Genomic DNA, 18,900 nt, shown 5'->3' on the forward strand with positions numbered 1-18,900 from the left:
CAATACTTAGGTGCCAATACGACATATATTGCTATTCTCACAATTCTAAATGTATTATGATTCGATACTGTGATTTTATTGCGATTCCATGATCCAAATGTATTGCTCACCATGTGTCTGCTGCAGAGGGACCAGAGAGAGTTTTGATCAGTCATGGAAACAAATTGTCTCCCTATTTAAAAAGAAGATGGAGAACAAGCTATGAAGGAAAAATATTGGACTTTTTGTGCGTGTACAGCCAACTAGCGATATTGTCAAAACGATACAATATGATGTATCGTCAATCATAGTATCTCGATATGTAATTGTATCAATTTTCCCCCCATCACTAGGTGTGTGTGTACGTCTGCATGCATGCATGCGTGCGCTAATTAATGTGGTAGGATAGGAGAGGTTGACAACAAGACATTGAACAGAAATATAGATCCCTTCATGTTTTTGTAATTGAGGGCGTAAGAGAGAGAAGCACCATAAAGTCAAAGGAAAGGCAGTGGGAGTGGTCCAATGTGGTTCATCCATGTCTTTTACTCCAGCCCTGCCTCCCTGTCTTAGACAGCAGTGTGTCTTAAACTATGTAGTTGTGCTGTCCTGCTGTCACTCTGTCTGTCTGTCTGTCTGTCTGTCTGTCTGTCTGTCTGTCTGTCTGTCTCTCGCTCTCTCGCTCTCTCTCTCTCTGTCTCTCTCTCTGTCTCGCTCTCTCTCTCTCTGTCTCGCTCGCTCTCTCTCTCTCTCTGTCTCGCTCTCTCTCTGTCTCGCTCTCTCTCTGTCTCGCTCTCTCTCTGTCTCGCTCTCTCTCTGTCTCTCTCTCTGTCTGTCTCTCTCTCTGTCTCACACTCTCTCTCTCTCTCTCTGTCTCACTCTCTCTCTGTCTCTCTCTCTGTCTGTCTCTCTGTTTGTCTCTCTCTCTCTCTCTCTCTCTCTCACTCTCTCTCTTTCTCTCTCTCTCTGTCTCTCTCACTCTTTCTCTCTCTCTCTGTCTCTCTCACTCTTTCTCTCTCTCTCTGTCTCTCTCACTCTATCTTTCTCTCGCGCTCTCTGTCTCTCCTTCCCTCTCTCCCTCCCGGTCCCTGTAGCCCTGTGGTGTTTAGCGCCAGGCAGATAAAACAAAGGGAAACTTCAAACGGCAACGGCCCAAAATAACAGCTAATAGAACATGCCTCTGAAATGCCACGCTGATAATTACCCAGGCTCCCTCACTTCACTGGCTGGAGAGCGGATCACACACCCCGGTGTGCAGAATACATTTATTTATAGGCTGAGCAGCTGAGGCGCTTTCTCTAGCCTCTGTGTCACACCGCTCTCTAGAGAATGACTTCAAACGCCTTTCTCTGTGTGTTACGGTGCGTGTGTGTGTGTGTGTGTGTGTGTGTGTGTGTGTGTGTGTGTGTGTGTGTGTGTGTGTGTGTGTGTGTGTGTTTGCTTGTGTTTCATGTATCTGTGTGTTCCTATGAACTGAAGAGGAAGACAAAAACACAAATTGAATGTGTGAAGTGGCCATTTTCCCAATTTCCCTGTAAAACAATGACTTCCCTCTATCATGTGCCATGTCTGGTTATTAAAAGTGTGGTTTCCTCCTATGTGGCCTGTGAAGTGTGGTTTCTTCCTATGTGGCCTGTGAAGTGTGGTTTCATCCTATGTGGCCTGTGAAATGTGGTTTCTTCCTATGTGACCTGTGAAATGTGGCTTCTTCCTATGTGACCTGTGAAATGTGGCTTCTTCCTCTGTCTAATGTGTGTTTTCTCTCTCTGAATAGTTGCTGGTGAAGGTGTCTGATGTCCCCGACCTCTCGGCTGGGATCACCTGTTCCTTTGGCAACCTGACAGAGGTCGAGGGACAGGTCAGCGGTAACCAGATCCTCTGTGTGTCCCCTGCTGCTAAGGATGTTCCTCTCATCCCCACTGACCAAGGTAGAAACACGCACATGCACGCACACAGAGTTGAAGTCAGGAAGTTTACATATACTTAGGTTGGAGTCATTAAAACTCATTTTTCAACCACTCCACAAATTTCTTGTTAACAAACTATAGTTTTGGCAAGTTGGTTAGGACATCTACTTTGTACATGACACAAGTAATTTTTCCAACAATTGTTTACAGACAGATTATTTCACTTATAATTCACTGTATCACAATTCCAGTGGGTCAGAAGTTTACATACACTAAGTTGACTGTGCCTTTAAACAGCTTGGAAAATTCCAGAAAATTATGTCATGGCTTTAGAAGTTTTTGATAGGCTAATTGACATCATTTGAGGCAATTGGAGGTGTACCTCAAGGCCTATGTTGAAACTCAGTGCCTCTTTGCTTGACATCATGGGAAAATCAAAAGAAATCAGCCAAGACCTCAGAAAAACAGTTGTAGACCTCCACAAGTCTGGTTCATCCTTGGGAGCAATTTCCAAACACCTGAAGGTACCACGTTCATCTGTACCAACAATAGTATGCAAGTATAAACACCATGGGACCACGCAGCCATCATACCGCTCAGGAAGGAGACACGTTCTGTCTCCTAAAGATGAACATACTTTGGTGTGAAAAGGGCAAATCAATCCCAGAACGACAGCAAAGACCTTGTGAAGATGTTGGAGGAAACCAGTACAAAAGTATCTATATCCACAGTAAAACGAGTCCTATATCGACATAACCTGAAAGGCCGCTCAGCAAGGAAGAAGCCACTGCTCCAAAACCGCCATATAAAAGCCAGACTACGGTTTGCAACTGCACATGGGGACAAAGATTGTACTTTTTGGAGAAATGTCCTCTGGTCTGATGAAACAAAAATAGAACTGTTTGGCCATAATGACCATCGTTATGTTTGGAGGAAAAAGGGGGAGGCTTGCAAGCCATAGAACACCATCCCAACCGTGAAGCACGGGGATGGCAGCATCATGTTGTGGGGGTGCTTTGCTGAAGGAGGGTCTGGTGCACTAAACAAAATAGATGGCATCATGAGAAGGAAACTTAAGTGGATATATTGAAGCAACATCTCAAGACATCAGTCAGGAAGTTAAAGCTTGGTCACAAATGGGTCTTCCAAATGGACAATGACCCCAAGCATACTTCCAAAGCTGGCAAAATGGCTTAAGGACAACAAAGTCAAGGCATTGGAGTGGCCATCACAAAGCCCTGACCTCAATCCTATAGACAATTTGTGGGCAGAACTGAAAAAGCGTGTGCGGACAAGGAGGCTACAAACCTGACTCAGTTACACCAGGTCTGTCAGGAGGAAATCACACAACTTATTGTGGGAAGCTTGTGGAAGGCTACCCGAAACGTTTGACCCAAGTTAAACAATTTAAAGGCAATGCTACCAAATACTAATTGAGTGTATGTAAACTTCTGACCCACTGGGAATGTGATGAAAGAAATAAAATCTGAAATAAGTCGTTCTCTCTACTATTATTCTGACATTTCACATTCTTAAAATAAAGTGGTGATCCTAACTGACCTAATACATGGAATTTTTACTAGGATTAAATGTCAGGAATTGTGAAAAGCTGAGTTTAAATGTATTTGGCAAAGGTGTACGTAAACTTCCGACTTCAACTGTATATACACACACACCTTATGCATCTGGTGAGGATCCTAATCACAATCGTCAACACAATCGTCACAATTTCATAGTAGATTCACTGACATTAAACTCAAGGTGATAGTTGGATTGGAGCCACACAATTATACACAGGGCAGCAGCTGGCTTAGGCATTACAACAGTTGTTTGAATTCTTTTTTTCACTTTATCTCTCTGCTATTTATAAGCTCCTGTAGGGTTGTGTGTTAACGAGATGTTCGATGTTCCCTCTTTCCTTCTCCACTCTCTTAACGACACACACATTGATCTCCCCTCATTAATCCCACATCTGGTCACTTCATTGATCCAAACCGCCACGTGGGTGGCGCTCCAGGCTGGCAGCATAACAAGCTCCCCCTGCCCCCAGACCAGTCTTCCTGCTGGGCAGTGTGCTCCAATGGGCCCTGGGCCCATTAAGGAACCTGGAGGCTGGAGGACCAGGGACCAAGGCCTGTGGCCAGACAGAGCTGCCCAGATTACTGTCCTCACATGAGGCTAACACACAGCACTGAAGACAGTTAGCACTGTGGAGGTGGAGGTAGGATAGACTGGGTCCTCGTAGGACTATGAGGATGATGGGAAGGGAGAAAACAAGGAGTAGCTTAAGGATGGTGAGTTAGTAACGTGTTGTTTGGAACAAGATGATGTCCCTTTCCAAGATATGTATATATATATTTTTCAGTCTGCCTGAGATGGCGTGCCCAGGTTTTGTGAGCACCTAAATATTTGAGAGCTCACCCCATATCTGGACGATCATTCATGTATAACGTGACATTAATGTGTGACATCATAGGTGATCACACACATACAATCACTATTTTCCACCGCACTCACTATTTGCCTGTCACAAAGAGTGTATGTGTGCGTGTGCGTGCGTGCGTGCGATGTCGCTGTAATCCCACCTCTGAGAGTAAATGGCAGCCATGTTTACCCGGCAGTGCCCTAGTCTGTGGTGCTCGGTGGGGGCTAAAATTTCTCTCCCCTAATAAATGTCTAATCTCCTCACAATCCCCCCTCACACACACATACACATTAGGGCTGGGCGAAGTGGACAAAATATAAAATCACAATATTTTTCCCATTATTTACAGTATTTTATGTTTTTGAATAATAAAAGTTCTAAATATGCTTTCTGAGTATTCATGACCCTTGGGTGGCAACACATATGTTAGAAGTGGCAGATAGCCTAGTGGTTAGAGTGTTGGGCCAGTAACCGAAAGGTTGCTAGATCGAATCCCTGAGCTGACAAGGTAAAAATCGGTTGTTCTGCCCCTGAACACGGCAGTTAACCCACTGTTCCTAGGCCATCATTGTAAATAAGAAATTTGTTCTTAACTGACTTGCCTAGTTAAATAAAGATTAAATATTTATTTTATTAAATAAATAAATAAAAATAAGTGATTTCATGGGGCTTTCTCTGTGTGTACTGTTCAGACTCCAAACCCCCAAAAATTCAGCATTTTCATTCATTTCTGCATTTCCTGCACTTTTATTATCATTTCCACACTATGCAATGCAACATGATATGGGTAAAAACATCTAGGCCTAGTTAATTGGTGAACTGTTGGAATCATGGACATATAATGATTAATCTAATTCTATAGTTGGAATATAGTGGCCATCACCTAGAATACATTGTTGTTTGACATGACAATGAATTAATAAACCAGTGAGGTATTATTGACAGGGTAGGATCCAAAGTTTTGGTCAGTGTTTCAAGGTGACCCTAATTAGATGTTAAATTACATGTTTTCTGACTTCATGTAGCTAGTTAGCCAGCCAACATATTCATGCTTTGCCTATTCCTCTCTGATAAGAAACCTCTGCACAAACATGCTTATCTAGGCCTACATCAGCACTGGTACCAGGCAGTATTAGCTAACTAGCTACATTTGCTCTGACTCTTTGTACATTTAGCCAGCTAACTAGCGATTAGCAGCTAAGACAAATTATTTTAGCAACACCTTGCAAAGAAAAGACAAACTAGCAAACAGTAGTTTGCAGACAGTAAGATACACAAACGAATAGTGTAATTATTGTTGCGTTCATCTGACCATGCAGAATGAATGGCAAGAAAGTGCTGGTGACTCCGTGGTCCAACAACTGCTCTCTCCTTGAGTGACAGGGGGCAGGGCTTGGTGTGGTTAGTGGCATGCAGCAGCACGAGGAGAGGGAGAGAGATGACTCAAGTAGCAAACAGAGAAAACTATAAAAGCTGACATTATACGCGCCAGAGTTGCGTATCACATTTAATAAACCAAACGTTGAAATACCGTTATAGAAGGTAAAGTAAAAACTCAAACCGGTCCGTGCATCAATACCGGTATATTGTAAAATAAGGTATACCACCCAGACCTAATACACATACACATGCATACATCCCTGACCCTCGTCAGCCTGGACAGGCTGCCTGCCTGCTTGCCTAACAAGGGATAGATTATTGAACATTGATCATGTGCAGAAGTAAGGACTGTGAAAGAAGGCGGGAGTGGATGAGGAGAGTGAGGGAGAGGTGGGCGAGGCAGTGGAGGAGCTGGGGAAGGGAGGAAGGAGAGAGGGAAAAAGGATGACATCTGCCTCATATGGAAACCAAATGGCAGACACGGGAACAGGAACAACAGAACTAGCAGAGGAGACTTTCTGTGTGCTTGTAGTTGCCAAATAGATTCTGTAAAGCAAAGCTGAAATGCAGGGCTGAGATGTGTAGTGTACAGTCTGGTGTGTGGGAAAGCAAAAATGCATCTCCGCAGCAGGTGCAGTGAGAGAGAAGAGTGTATGTAGGGTCATTGAAACCTCCCACACAAACCCTCTGAGTCAAAACCTGAGCCTGCGTTCTGCTTTAAACATCATATCTCTGCTGTTCTCTCACTGGGAGAGAGGTTGTACAGGCAGGCTCTCTGGTGGTGTAGATGTACAGATGTAGGATCTTAATTTGACCCCGTTTGATAAAGCATGAAAATAATCCTGCAGCAACAGGAAATGTGAATTATTATGTGGATTATAATTAATGGACATTTTTGTACGGGTTGATACATTTTTCAATAGGGCAAATCTGGGATTTCAAAGTGGAAATTACAAACTTTAGAAGCCTTTTTAAAACTCAAATATACTACAAGTTTGCATTTCCTGCTGTGTAGGAAAATTCTCAGCAACAAAAGACTGATCAAATTAAGATTCTACATCTGAACCAGACACTCATCATCAACCAAAACAAATTCAATAACAAGGCAGCATTCTTCATAACGCAGAGATTTGCTATTGCCTTTATAGTAGAATAATTATGAGTATGTTGTTCAGATTACCACACACTGCCAACTCACCGCAGTCACAGATGGTGCTTTCCTATGATGCTAGTAATGGAGAGGCTAAGAGATAATAAAAAGAGAACATGGGTTATACTGTGTGTCGGTGTAGTTGGACTCGGACTGTGGGATGAGATGAGTGTTTGTGTGGGATGAGTGGCCAGCCGGATGGGTCAGCTTGGTCCACAGCAGGTACCTGGTAGCCAGTCAGACCCACATGTCCCAGAGCAGAGACTGGCACCAGGTACCCACCGGGACTAGCCAAACTGGGCAGTGGCCACACCGGCACTGTCTGCAGCCCGCTACCTTCCCTCTGGGCCCCTTCCAGACCTCCGGTGGACTGAGAGGGTGAACAGGGGACTGACAGAAGGACAGACTGAAAGAAGGATTGGTAAAAAGAAGGGATAGAAACTGGGGGAAAGAAGGATAAACTACTGGAGGGGAAGGAAGAAACCTGAGGGATAGAGAGACTGCTAGAGAAAGAGGGGGGCTGTGCTCTTGACAATGAAAAGGTAGAGAGACTACTACAAGAGAAAGATGGGGGTGAGTTAGTGTGTGTTTCTCCATTTGTTGGTTAGGGGCTCGTAAGTAAGCATTTCCCTGTACGGTCTACACCTGTTGTATTCGGCGCATGTGACTAATACAATCTGATTTGATTTGTTTTCTAAAACAGGTTGCATTGAATCCAGGAAGGGTTGGTACATGCTGCTACACATTATAGTGTGTAATTTGTGTAAGTGCTTCCTTCATTCATTGTTCTCTCTATATATATATCTCTCTCTCTCCCTCCTATTTCTCTATCTTGCTCGCTCTCTCTAGACTGGTCAGGTGTAGAGTTGAGGCTGAACTCTAAGGAGACTGGCCAGATGGTCATCAGCACAGAGGTCAAGTTCTACAACTGCAGTGTCCACCAACTGTGAGTATCCTTCCTCGTCTCCTCCCCCTGCATTCCTGGGCAAGTGTTCACTACTGATCTAGGATCAGCTAAGATTCACCTGTAGATCATTATGAATAAGATTATATGGACGGGGGTCCTTATCTTAGATCAGTATTTGTGAATACCGGCCCTGGAGTCCTGCAGTCCCGGAGCACACTACTGAATCAAAACTGAGCAAATATGTCAGTGTCCCTACTTCCTAACCTTGCCTGCCCTCAGTCTGAGCCTCTTAACCCTAAAATAGTCCCTGTGATGTCTAATGCAATCTGATCTAAACTGTTCCCTCCCTTGAGCTCTACAATGGAAACCTCTGGCAATTGCCATAATGAATCCTGGATCTCTGCCATGTAGAAACACTGCTTATTGTAGGCTCTTAGTCTGACACTGCCTCTGTTGGATGTCATGGCCCTCTGTTTTGTTTTGAAAGGCCTCTCCCCTGCCCTCCACCCTCTCCTCCTCTCTAGTGTCAGTGTCTGACTGTGTCCTCGTGTCTGTAGTCTGAGGAGCCTGTCTAAGTGGAACACAAAGTCACAGTGTACGCTATTAAGAGCTCCCACGTCTACTCAGATAATCAAGGAGTAATCAGGGAGCATAGCTCGTACTTGCTCAAGTTTAGAAGGCTGACATAACACACACACCAACCTGGTCTCAGAGCATTTAGTATTATTCTATACGCATGGTATGTATTCATTTGTGGATGTCCATCAGCCATTTCGTATGATATATTACGAATTACAATTTGTATTATATGTTACGAATTGGCAAAACGTACAATATGTTAGAAATTTGTAAAAGAAATGATATGTTACAAATTCTAGCTAGGTGGCTAACGTTAGCTAGGCTAGCAGTTAGGGTTAATGTTAGGGTTAAGTTGAGGAGTTAGGTTAAAGGGGTTAAGGTTAGGGTTAAGTTGAGGAGTTAGGTTAAAGGGGTTAAGGTTAGGGTTAAGTTGAGGAGTTAGGTTAAAGGGGTTAAGGTTAGGGTTAAGTTGAGGAGTTAGGTTAAAGGGGTTAGGGTTAAGTTGAAGAGTTAGGTTAAAGGGGTTAAGGTTAAGGTTAAGTAGAGGAGTTAGGTTAAAGGGTTAAGGTTAGGGTTAAGTTGAGGAGTTAGGTTAAAGGGTTAAGGGAAGGGGAAGGGTTAGCAAAGGGGTTAAGGTTAGGGTTATGGAATGGGTTAGCTAAAAGGTTTAAGGTTAGGGTTAGTGTTAAAGGGTTAAGGTTAGGGTTAAGGTTAGGGTTATGAGAAGTGTTAAAGGGTTAGTTGAAGGGTTACGGTTAGGGTTATGGGAAGTGTTAGTTAAAGGGTTATGGTTAGGGTTAGTTAAAGGGTTATGGTTAGGGTTAGGGGAAGTGTTAGTTAAAGGGTTTACGGTTAGGGTTAGGGGAAGTGTTAGTTAAAGGGTTTACGGTTAGGGTTAGGGTTATGGGAAGTGTTAGTTAAAGGGTTAAGGTTAGGGTTAGGGGAAGTGTTAGTTAAAAGGTTAAGGTTAGGGTTAGGGTTATGGGAAGTGTTAGTTAAAGGGTTATGGTTAGGGTTATGGGAAGTGTTAGTTAAAGGGTTATGGTTAGGGTTAGGGGAAGTGTTAGTTAAAGGGTTTACGGTTAGGGTTAGGGGAAGTGTTAGTTAAAGGGTTTACGGTTAGGGTTAGGGTTATGGGAAGTGTTAGTTAAAGGGTTAAGGTTAGGGTTAGGGGAAGTGTTAGTTAAAAGGTTAAGGTTAGGGTTATGGGAAGTGTTAGTTAAAGGGTTAAGGTTAGGGTTAGGGGAAGTGTTAGTTAAAGCTAACATGCTGAGTAGTTGCAAAGTAGCTAAAAAGTAGTAAGTAATTGAAAAGTTGCTAATTAGCTCAAATACTAAAGTTGTCCGTGATGAGATTCAGCTCATGAAACCAACACTTGTTGCGTTTATATTTTTGTTCAGTGTAATTTGAGTGTCTCGGATTTACGATTACTATGTCTAGTCTAGGAGACCACGCTCATAGACTGATACACAAATACACACACATACAGACACACACACTGCTACGTCGGCAGTTGACTCAGCCTCATTCTTCTGAATTAGAGTGTGCTTGCCAGGGATCCCTCCCATGCTTTTGCACTGGTGAATATTTCAGCATAAGTATGCATCATTTATCCAGCCTCGTTGCAGGGAAGGAAAAGAAAATAGAAGCATAGCCAAATGAGACTTTACCTCCCTCCAACAATGAATTCCTCAATATACTGTACAGTAAGACTATCAGGAGGGAACAATTACTGCACCAGTCATAGGGTTAGTCCAAAATGGCACCCTATTTGCGCGCCCTGGTCAAAAGTAGTGCACTATATAGACAATAGGATGCCATTTCAGATACAGTCATAGAGACCTGGACTTCCTGTCTATGGGATCCAAACAGAAGAGAGTCAGAAAATGTTACAACCATTTCAATCAACATCACTGTACTGCAACCCTTAGGGGACAGAGTTTGCTTCCTGAAGCTCTACACCCTAACCTGCTGACAACTACACTCTCATGTCCCCTTCCTGGCTTCCTGAGAGATCTGAGCCATCATGTTGGCAGGCACACATGCGCATAACGTTGGCAACACACACAGGCACGAGAGCATGCATGCACACACACACACATCCTGTCGTCATCCTCTCCCCTAGGCTGTGTCTGCTGTTGGCCATCCCTCTATATCCTCTAACCCTCCTCCCTCATCTCATTTAGCACAGGATGAGCGCAGGGACATGGTTTGAGGTTGGGGGGTAATGCGTGCAGTATGCATGCACAGAAGATGCCAGCTATATCTCTACCCCACTCCCCCATTCCCACCCTGCCCAGGGCATCTACAGCAGCACGCGGGCACTGTGCCCCCTGCCAGCTGGTAATTACAATCACATTACAACAATACTGGCCTAATGGTAATGACAGGATCAAGCTGTGCCAACATCTTATTCGTCCCCATAACTCACTTTACCTCACTCCTACCCTGACTTTGTACCCTACACTCTTAGAAAAAAAATGTGCTATCTACAATCTAAATGGGTTCCACTGCTGTTTCCATAGGAGAATCATTTTGAAGAACCCTTATTGGTTCCAGGTAGAACCCTTTCGGTGCCAGGTACAACCCTTATTGGTTCCAGGTAGAACCTTTATAAGTTCCAGGTAGGACCCTTTCGGTGCCAGGTACAACCCTTATTGGTTCCAGGTAGAACCCTTTCGGTGCCAGGTAAAACCCTTATTGGTTCCAGATAGAACCCTTATTGGTTCCAGGTAGAACCCTTTCCACAGTGGGTTCTTCATGGAACCAAAACGGGTTCAACCTGAAACCAAAAAGGGTTCTACCTGGAAACAAAAAGTGTTCTCCTATGGGGACAGCCGAATAACCTTTTTGAAACCCTTTATTCCCTATTTAGTGCACTACTTTTGGGTCATAAGTACTGCATATGTAGAGAATTGGGTGCAATTGGGGCCTGCACTATGCTGTACTGCTGCCTCTAGTCATACATAGCAGTTATAGTGCCACTACAAACTACAGGGCTGTCAGGGTTGGCAGACTTGTATAGGAACTAGGAGGTACCGTGCCAACCACAAGGGCATCAACAGCATGTGCCCACTTGGGATCTGCTGCACTCGGTTGCTCCTTTTGTGCCATCCTCCTCCCACTTGACTAGCGCAGCTTCCTGAGTGTGTGTCCTGTCCATCTGTCTGTCCCTCCGTGCAGGTGTCTGTCCTGTGTGAACAGTGCCTTCCGCTGCCATTGGTGCAAGTACCGAAACCTGTGTACCCACGACCCTTCCAGCTGCTCCTTCCAAGAGGGACGCGTCAACGCCTCCGAGGTACATACCGCACACACACAAGCACACTCTCTCTCTTTCTCTCTCTTTCTCTCAGTCTGAGGGGCATGTCTCCAGACAGACACATCTAAGCCCCTCCATATTGACGTTTGCCATTCAAACCCTCTGTATTTGGTACTAGCAATTAGAAGTCGATTATTAGAGCCTTTTAACACCTCTGTAACAATGGGATGTTTTGACAAGATCAATCAGGTTGTTTATGTGTATGAGTGGCACAGTGTGTGTGTGTGTGTGTGTTCTTTGATAAGAGATTTCACTGATGTTGTCTGCTCACACCCTGCTGTGGGACTGTGGTTAAGGAGTGTGTTTACCTATCGGCGTGTAAAGTAACCCATTGATCTGTCTGCCTGAAAGAGTGGATAGACTTCTGCTGCAGAAGAGATGAGGACAGTTCTCTCTCTCTCTTCACACTTCCCTTTTCACACACTCCACAGAGACCTACTGCGGCTGCAATGACTGATACACACACACACACACACACACACACACACACACACACACACACACACACACACACACACACACTGCTGTAGCTATTATTGGCCTCCCCTCTCCTCCGGCGTGTTATGATCCAGCAGAGTTTTCCTCCGGCTGTCAGTTGTCATCAGTCGCAAAGCACCGGCAGCGTTTTGGAAGGTTGACCATCTGAATTGATCCTATTATGTGAGAAAGGCTTTGGAGTGGAAGAAGTGGAGCAGCCAGCACTCTCCAGCACCAGCCAGGAAGTGATGCCCGTATGACCCTGTTTGACCCTGCTGTTGCCTCCCCCTCCCTCCACCACTTTCCCTGTCAAGGACTTTTGATCGCTCACATACCAAGAGAACACTATTTTACCCAGCTGGCCTTGCTGTGTGCGTTCGTCTGTTGTTATATTTATGTATTATATGTTATATACCTTTGACCCTCCCGTCCCCCCTCTCCAGGACTGTCCTCAGCTGGTACGTTCGGAGGAGATTCTGATCCCGGTTGGGGAGGTGAAGCCCATCACCCTGAAGGCCCGGAACCTCCCCCAGCCCCAGTCAGGCCAGCGGGGGTACGAGTGTGTCCTCCACATCCAGGGGGTCAGCCACCGTGTCACCGCCCTGCGCTTCAACAGCTCCTCTGTACAGTGTCAGAACAGCTCGGTGGGTACACACTGCAGGGCACGGAGACACGCTAAAACACGTGATGGACACTCACAGCAACACAGGCTAGCTAGCAAAGGCTCACGTTCACATACTGCAGGAGAGCAAACAAACACTCACGGCACATGAACACAGCATACTGTGTATGTATTCAAATGAAAAGACCCATTTTCCATCTCTCTTATTCACAAAGCCAGATGTATCCACATTACACTATTTTCACTATATCACCACAACACCCCAGTTATCTCCTAAATTCACTCCATTTGTAGCACAATATCAATTCCCATTTTGCACTTAAGCCCACTTTCACTCTGTGTCAATGAATGTCAATGATTGTCAAACTGTCAATGAGTATCAGTGTCTGAGAAGCACCAGCTCCGGTGGTGTGAGGCCCCCGGCCATGTCACCTGTATCCAGCAGCGGTACCCTGTCAGTGGGGACGCTGGGGGAGAGATGGGTTCTGACTTGGGTAATTACACAGGACAGCACAGGAGAGGACTGCAGTAAGGCTCTGCTCTGCCCTCCAGCCCTATTCCTAGAGGACACAAACACACACACAGACAGCCAGGAGGTAGGCAGCTCAGGACAGCAGCTCTGTGAAAGAAGGGGACATCCAAATCCAGAAGCATTCCACTTAACTCTCCTCTCAAATGAGGTGGTGATGCAAGGTTGTAGCAACGTTGGGGGACCATTCAACATGCGGTACCAGGCTCAGGGTTGGGGCTGGGGTTTAAGATTCTCATGCTGAAATGATTTATTCTCCCCCACTTCCCTCTCTTGTTCTCTCTCTTTCCCTTTCTTTTGCTCTGTCTTTCCGTCTTCCCCTCCTTTTTTTCGCCCCTCTCTCCCTCCTATCTTTCTTTCTTTCTTCTCCATCCTTCCTTCCTTCCTTCCTCTCTCTTTCTCTCCCTCCTGCAGTATCTTTATGAAGGGATGAAGATCAGTGAGTTGCCAGTGGATTTCTCAGTGGTCTGGAACGGCAACTTCATTATAGACAACCCAGATAAAATACAAGGTAAGACTGACACACACACACACACACACACACACACACACACACACACACACACACACACACACACACACACACACACACACACACACTCAAATTTGTTGACATATCGCACCAACACATAAAACAGATGTTTCTTGTCAAATAACATCTTGTCTCAGCTGGAGACCAGTCAGACACAGCATAATACCTGCTTTTACCCAAACAAATGAAGAGCACAGTGGTATCCTTGTTAAAAAAATCTCATGTTTTAACCAACAAAATCCTCCAGGAATACAGTACACTACTACATTACACTGCACTTTGTCATTATAATGTTAGGTTGTCAAATCAAATGCTGTTTCCTGTTTCCACCACTGTTGTGTTTAACCTGAGTCCTCCTGTATCCCACAGTGCACCTGTATAAGTGTGCGGCCCAGAGGGATAGCTGTGGCATGTGTCTGAAAGCCCAGAGGAAGTTCCAATGTGGCTGGTGTAGTGGAGAGGGCCGTTGTACCCTGCGCCACCACTGCCCGCCGCTCAATCCCCGCTGGCTAGACCTCTCCAGCAAGAACGTCAAGTGTACCAACCCCCGCATCACCGAGGTCAGTGATAACACACACACACCCCCAGCCCCCCTCTACCCTCTCACACCCTCTTTTCCTTCACCACCATAAGGTTACACTTACTTGTCCTCTGCATCTATCGCCTTTAGCTATACCTTGGCGTAGCCCTGAACGATGTGGTGAAATATGACATATTTGCCTGATTCGTACTGAACAAAACAACAGACTTAGAGCGGACAAGTGTAGCTCGTGACAATGAAAGGTCGTATTTGCATTGTGAGGCCTACATGGCAGAAGTGGTTTGGTCTGGTCTATGTGAATGAGGATCCCCTCGTCTGTGCCCCCACTTATGGTGCTGCAAAGAGCTAGATGGGCTCTCTACCTCTCTCTGTCTCTCTGTCCCCCCTCACTCTCTCTCCACCCTCTCTCTTGATTCATCCCTCTCTCTCCCTCTCTCTGTCTTCACATCCTCTCTCTTTCTCTCCTCCCACACACAATCAATATGCAGGGAGAGAGCCAGGTGTTGATTTTCACTGAAGAGCAAAAGTGAGTGTGTGTGAGTGTGTCACCTTCAGCTGCACTGCAAGGGTGAGAGACCTGACACATACACCCTAGGGACCTGCCTCCGTGTCTCTCGCTGTAGGGTGCCAGCTTGCTTCCTCTCTATCTGTGCCACATAAGCCACTTTTCTAGATATATGTGGTGCTTGATTTAACTGGAGCTCCCAGCTTAAAAAGCAGTTCCATTTAATGTTCACACCAGCAGAGTGAAATACATTACAGTGCACTGTTTTAACTTGACATAATAGTCGACCAGCCTCTAGTAGTGAAGCAGCTATCCCTGCTTGAGTTCCCCAGACAGACGTAGTCTCGTTGAGGCAAGCTTATCGACGTGGCAGACTATTCACACAGTAAGAGGAGAAGCGACTATTGATTTGTGCCATGACAGAGCTCTTTCTCACACAGTCGCCCTGGCTTCCACCTGACAACAATGCCCAACCCTGCGACTGTCCCCCATGACCAGGAATTCCATGTTTGTTTGTTTTTTCCCCCAGCAGCAGCCCTTTATGTGTACTGAGGAATCATTTCCGTGCAGCTAGTGTGGTGGGTATAGTTGGCCCAGTGTCACAGGGGAATCAGACATTGTATTTCATTTAGGGCTGGGCGTTATGGCCAATATATCATAGCACGGTATTTTTCTAATTTATTATGGTATTTGATGTTTTTGAATAAAAAGTTTGAAATGTGCTTTCTGAGGAGTTCATGACCCCTAAGGTGGAAAATCTACATTAGAAGTGATTTCATTGGGGGTGTTGTTCATTCTGTTTGTTTTATACTATTTAATCCAACTTAAAAAAAAAGAAAAAAGCATTTTCATCTATTTCTACATTTCCTGCAATTATATTATCATTTCCACATTGTGCCCCACAGAGCTGCATAATATGGGTAAAAACATCTAGGCCTAGTTAATTGGTGAACTGTTGGAATCATGGAAAAAGAATGATTCATCTAATTCTATAGTTTGAATATAGTGGGCATCACCTAGAATACCTTGTTTGACATGACGACGAATGAAGACGTCAGGGAGGAGTTATTAACAGGGTAGGAACCATGTTGGTCAGTGTTTCCAGGGAACCCTAATTAGATGTTACGTTTCTTACCTCATGTAGCTAGCTAACATACAGTGGGGGAAAAAAGTATTTGATCCCCTGCTGGTTTTGTACATTTGCCCACTGACAAAGAAATGATCAGTCTATCATTTTAATGGTAGGTTTATTTCAACAGTGAGAGACAGAATAACAATAAAAAAATCCAGAAAAACACATGTCAAAAATGTTATAAATTGATTTGCATTTTAATGAGGGAAATAAGTATTTGACCCCTCTGTAAAACATGACTTAGTACTTGGTGGCAAAACCCTTGTTGGCAATCACAGAGGTCAGACGTTTCTTGTAGTTGGCCACCAGGTTTGCACACATCTCAGGAGGGATTTTGTCCCACTCCTCTTTGCAGATCTTCTCCAAGTCATTAAGGTTTCGAGGCTGACGTTTGGCAACTCGAACCTTCAGCTCCCTCCACAGATTTTCTATGGGATTAAGGTCTGGAGACTGGCTAGGCCACTCCAGGACCTTAATGTGCTTCTTCTTGAGCCACTCCTTTGTTGCCTTGGCCGTGTGTTTTGGGGCATTGTCATGCTGGAATACCTATCCACGACCCATTTTCAATGGGGGGGATGGTGTTCTTGGGGTCATAGGCAGCATTCCTCCTCCTCCAAACACGGCGAGTTGAGTTGATGCCAAAGAGCTCCATTTTGGTCTCATCTGACCACAACACTTTCACTCAGTTGTCCTCTGAATCAGTCAGATGTTCATTGGCAAACTTCAGACGAGCAGGTATATGTGCTTTCTTGAGCAGGGGGACCTTGCGGGCGCTGCAGGATTTCAGTCCTTCACGGCGTAGTGTGTTACCAATTGTTTTCTTGGTGACTATGGTCCCAGCTGCCTTGAGTTCATTGACAAGATCCTCCCGTGTAGTTCTGGGCTGATTCCTCACCGTTCTCATGATCATTGCAACTCCACGAGGTGAGATCTTGCATGGAGTCCCAGGCCGAGGGAGATTGACAGTTCTTTTGTGTTTCTTCCATTTGCGAATAATCGCACCAACTGTTGTCACCTTCTCACCTAGCTGCTTGGCGATGGTCTTGTAGCCCATTCCAGCCTTGTGTAGGTCTACAATCTTGTCCCTGACATCCTTGGAGAGCTCTTTGGTCTTGGCCATGGTGGAGAGTTTGGAATCTGATTGATTGATTGCTTCTGTGGACAGGTGTCATTTATACAGGTTACAAACTGAGATTAGGAGCACTCCCTTTAAGAGTGTGCTCCTAATCTCAGCTCGTTACCTGTATAAAAGACACCTGGGAGCCAGAAATCTTTCTGATTGAGAGGGGTCAAATACTTATTTCCCTCATTAAAATGCAAATCAATTTATAACATTTTTGACATGCGTTTTTCTGGATTTTTTGTTGTTGTTATTCTGTCTCTCACTGTTCAAATAAACCTACCATTAAAATTATAGACTGATCATTTCTTTGTCAGTGGGAAAACATACAAAATCAGCAGGGGATCAAATACTTTTTTCCCTCACTGTATTCATGCTTTGCCTGTTCCTCTCTGATTTTTAAGATACCGTTGCACAAACAACATGCTTATCTAGACCTACTCCAGCACTGATACTAGGCTATATTAGCTAGCTAAGATTGCTTTGACTTAGTACATTTAGCAATTGATTTAACTAGTGATTAGCATTAGCGGCTAACACGATTTATTTTAGCTCGAACTTGCTAAGAAAAGACAAACTAGCAGAAAGTAGTTTGCAGACAGTAAGATGCACTGTAATTATAGAACGCTTGTAGAAAGCAGCATTGTTGTCACCAACATCTTTCTGGAACTGACCAGCAGACTGCAGAATGAAAGGCAAAAAAGTGCTTGTGACACCATAGATGAGCAACTGCTCACTCCTTGAGATCGCTGGTTCGCCCCTTGGAGCTTGACTTTCAAGTCAAACAGATACTTGGTTATGTCCACCATGAAGGCCAAATCACACATCCACTTGTCATCACTCAGTTCCGCGACAGGTTTCCCCTTCATCTCCATGAATTGTTTCACGGCATCATTCAGTCCGTAAAACCGCGCGAGCGTGTTTCCACGGCTCAACCATCGCACCTCACAGTGGTAAACCAGATCACGAGACAAGTCTCTCAAACAAGTCCTCACCTCTGGTAGTGCCATGCATGGCTTCCAAAGACAGCAATTCCTCCCTTGTGTCAAGCTCAGCGGTAATCCCACGCACAAAAATGGCAAATTGGGCGGTATTTCTTATGTTAGTCGTTTCATCACATGCCAAAGACAAAAATTCAACACTTCTTGCGGAGTCCTTCAATGTTTTTTCGATATCTTGTGCCATGTCAGTTATCCGCTCCGTGACGGTTCTTCGAGACAAACTGACACTTTGGAACAAATTAAATTTGTCTGGTGCTTGCAACTCTTTCACAAATTCTCCGTCCAAATGAGGCTTCAGTTTCTTTGTGGTAAGCTGGCTCACCACAAAACTTGCTTGCATAACATTTTCCCCATCCAAACGAGGTTTCGTAAAAGACGGCTTGTTGAGCACCCAAACCCCGCTGAAGAGCAGAGACTTCATCCACACGGAGTTGTCCTCTCAACTCATTCAGTTTAGCATGTTTCGAGCTGTAATGACTCTCCAAATTTGCCTTTTTCATTACTGCAAGTGCATGCCCGCAAACTAGGCATACAGGTTTGCCTTTCACTTCAACCCCAAAAATATAAATTTGTCCATATCAAATCAAAGTTTATTTGTCATGTACGCCGAATACAACAGGTGTAGTAGACCTTACAGTGAAATGCTTACTTACAGGCTCTAACCAACAGTGCAATTTTTAAGTAAAAAATAGGTATTAGGTGAACAATAGATAAGTAAAAAAATAAAAACATGTAAAAAGACAGAAAAATAACAGTAGCGAGGCTATATACAGGCACCGGTTAGTCGGGCTAATT

At 44.7% G+C, this 18,900-nt stretch overlaps 1 protein-coding gene across 2 annotated transcripts in view; it reads left to right on the top strand.

Moving 5' to 3' along the window:
- Positions 1 to 18,900, top strand: part of plxna2 (plexin A2) — a 304,923-nt gene that overhangs the window by 190,532 nt on the left and 95,491 nt on the right. For both annotated transcript variants that reach the window (XM_045693250.1, XM_045693251.1), the window contains exons 7-12: positions 1,754 to 1,907; positions 7,691 to 7,787; positions 11,511 to 11,625; positions 12,567 to 12,767; positions 13,689 to 13,785; positions 14,176 to 14,366. In XM_045693250.1, coding sequence (XP_045549206.1) covers positions 1,754 to 1,907; positions 7,691 to 7,787; positions 11,511 to 11,625; positions 12,567 to 12,767; positions 13,689 to 13,785; positions 14,176 to 14,366 — 855 coding nt within the window. The remainder of the gene's footprint in view (positions 1 to 1,753; positions 1,908 to 7,690; positions 7,788 to 11,510; positions 11,626 to 12,566; positions 12,768 to 13,688; positions 13,786 to 14,175; positions 14,367 to 18,900) is intronic.

Source organism: Salmo salar, chromosome ssa13 (genome assembly GCF_905237065.1).
Source record: "Salmo salar chromosome ssa13, Ssal_v3.1, whole genome shotgun sequence".
In the NCBI taxonomy this organism is placed as follows: domain Eukaryota; kingdom Metazoa; phylum Chordata; class Actinopteri; order Salmoniformes; family Salmonidae; genus Salmo; species Salmo salar.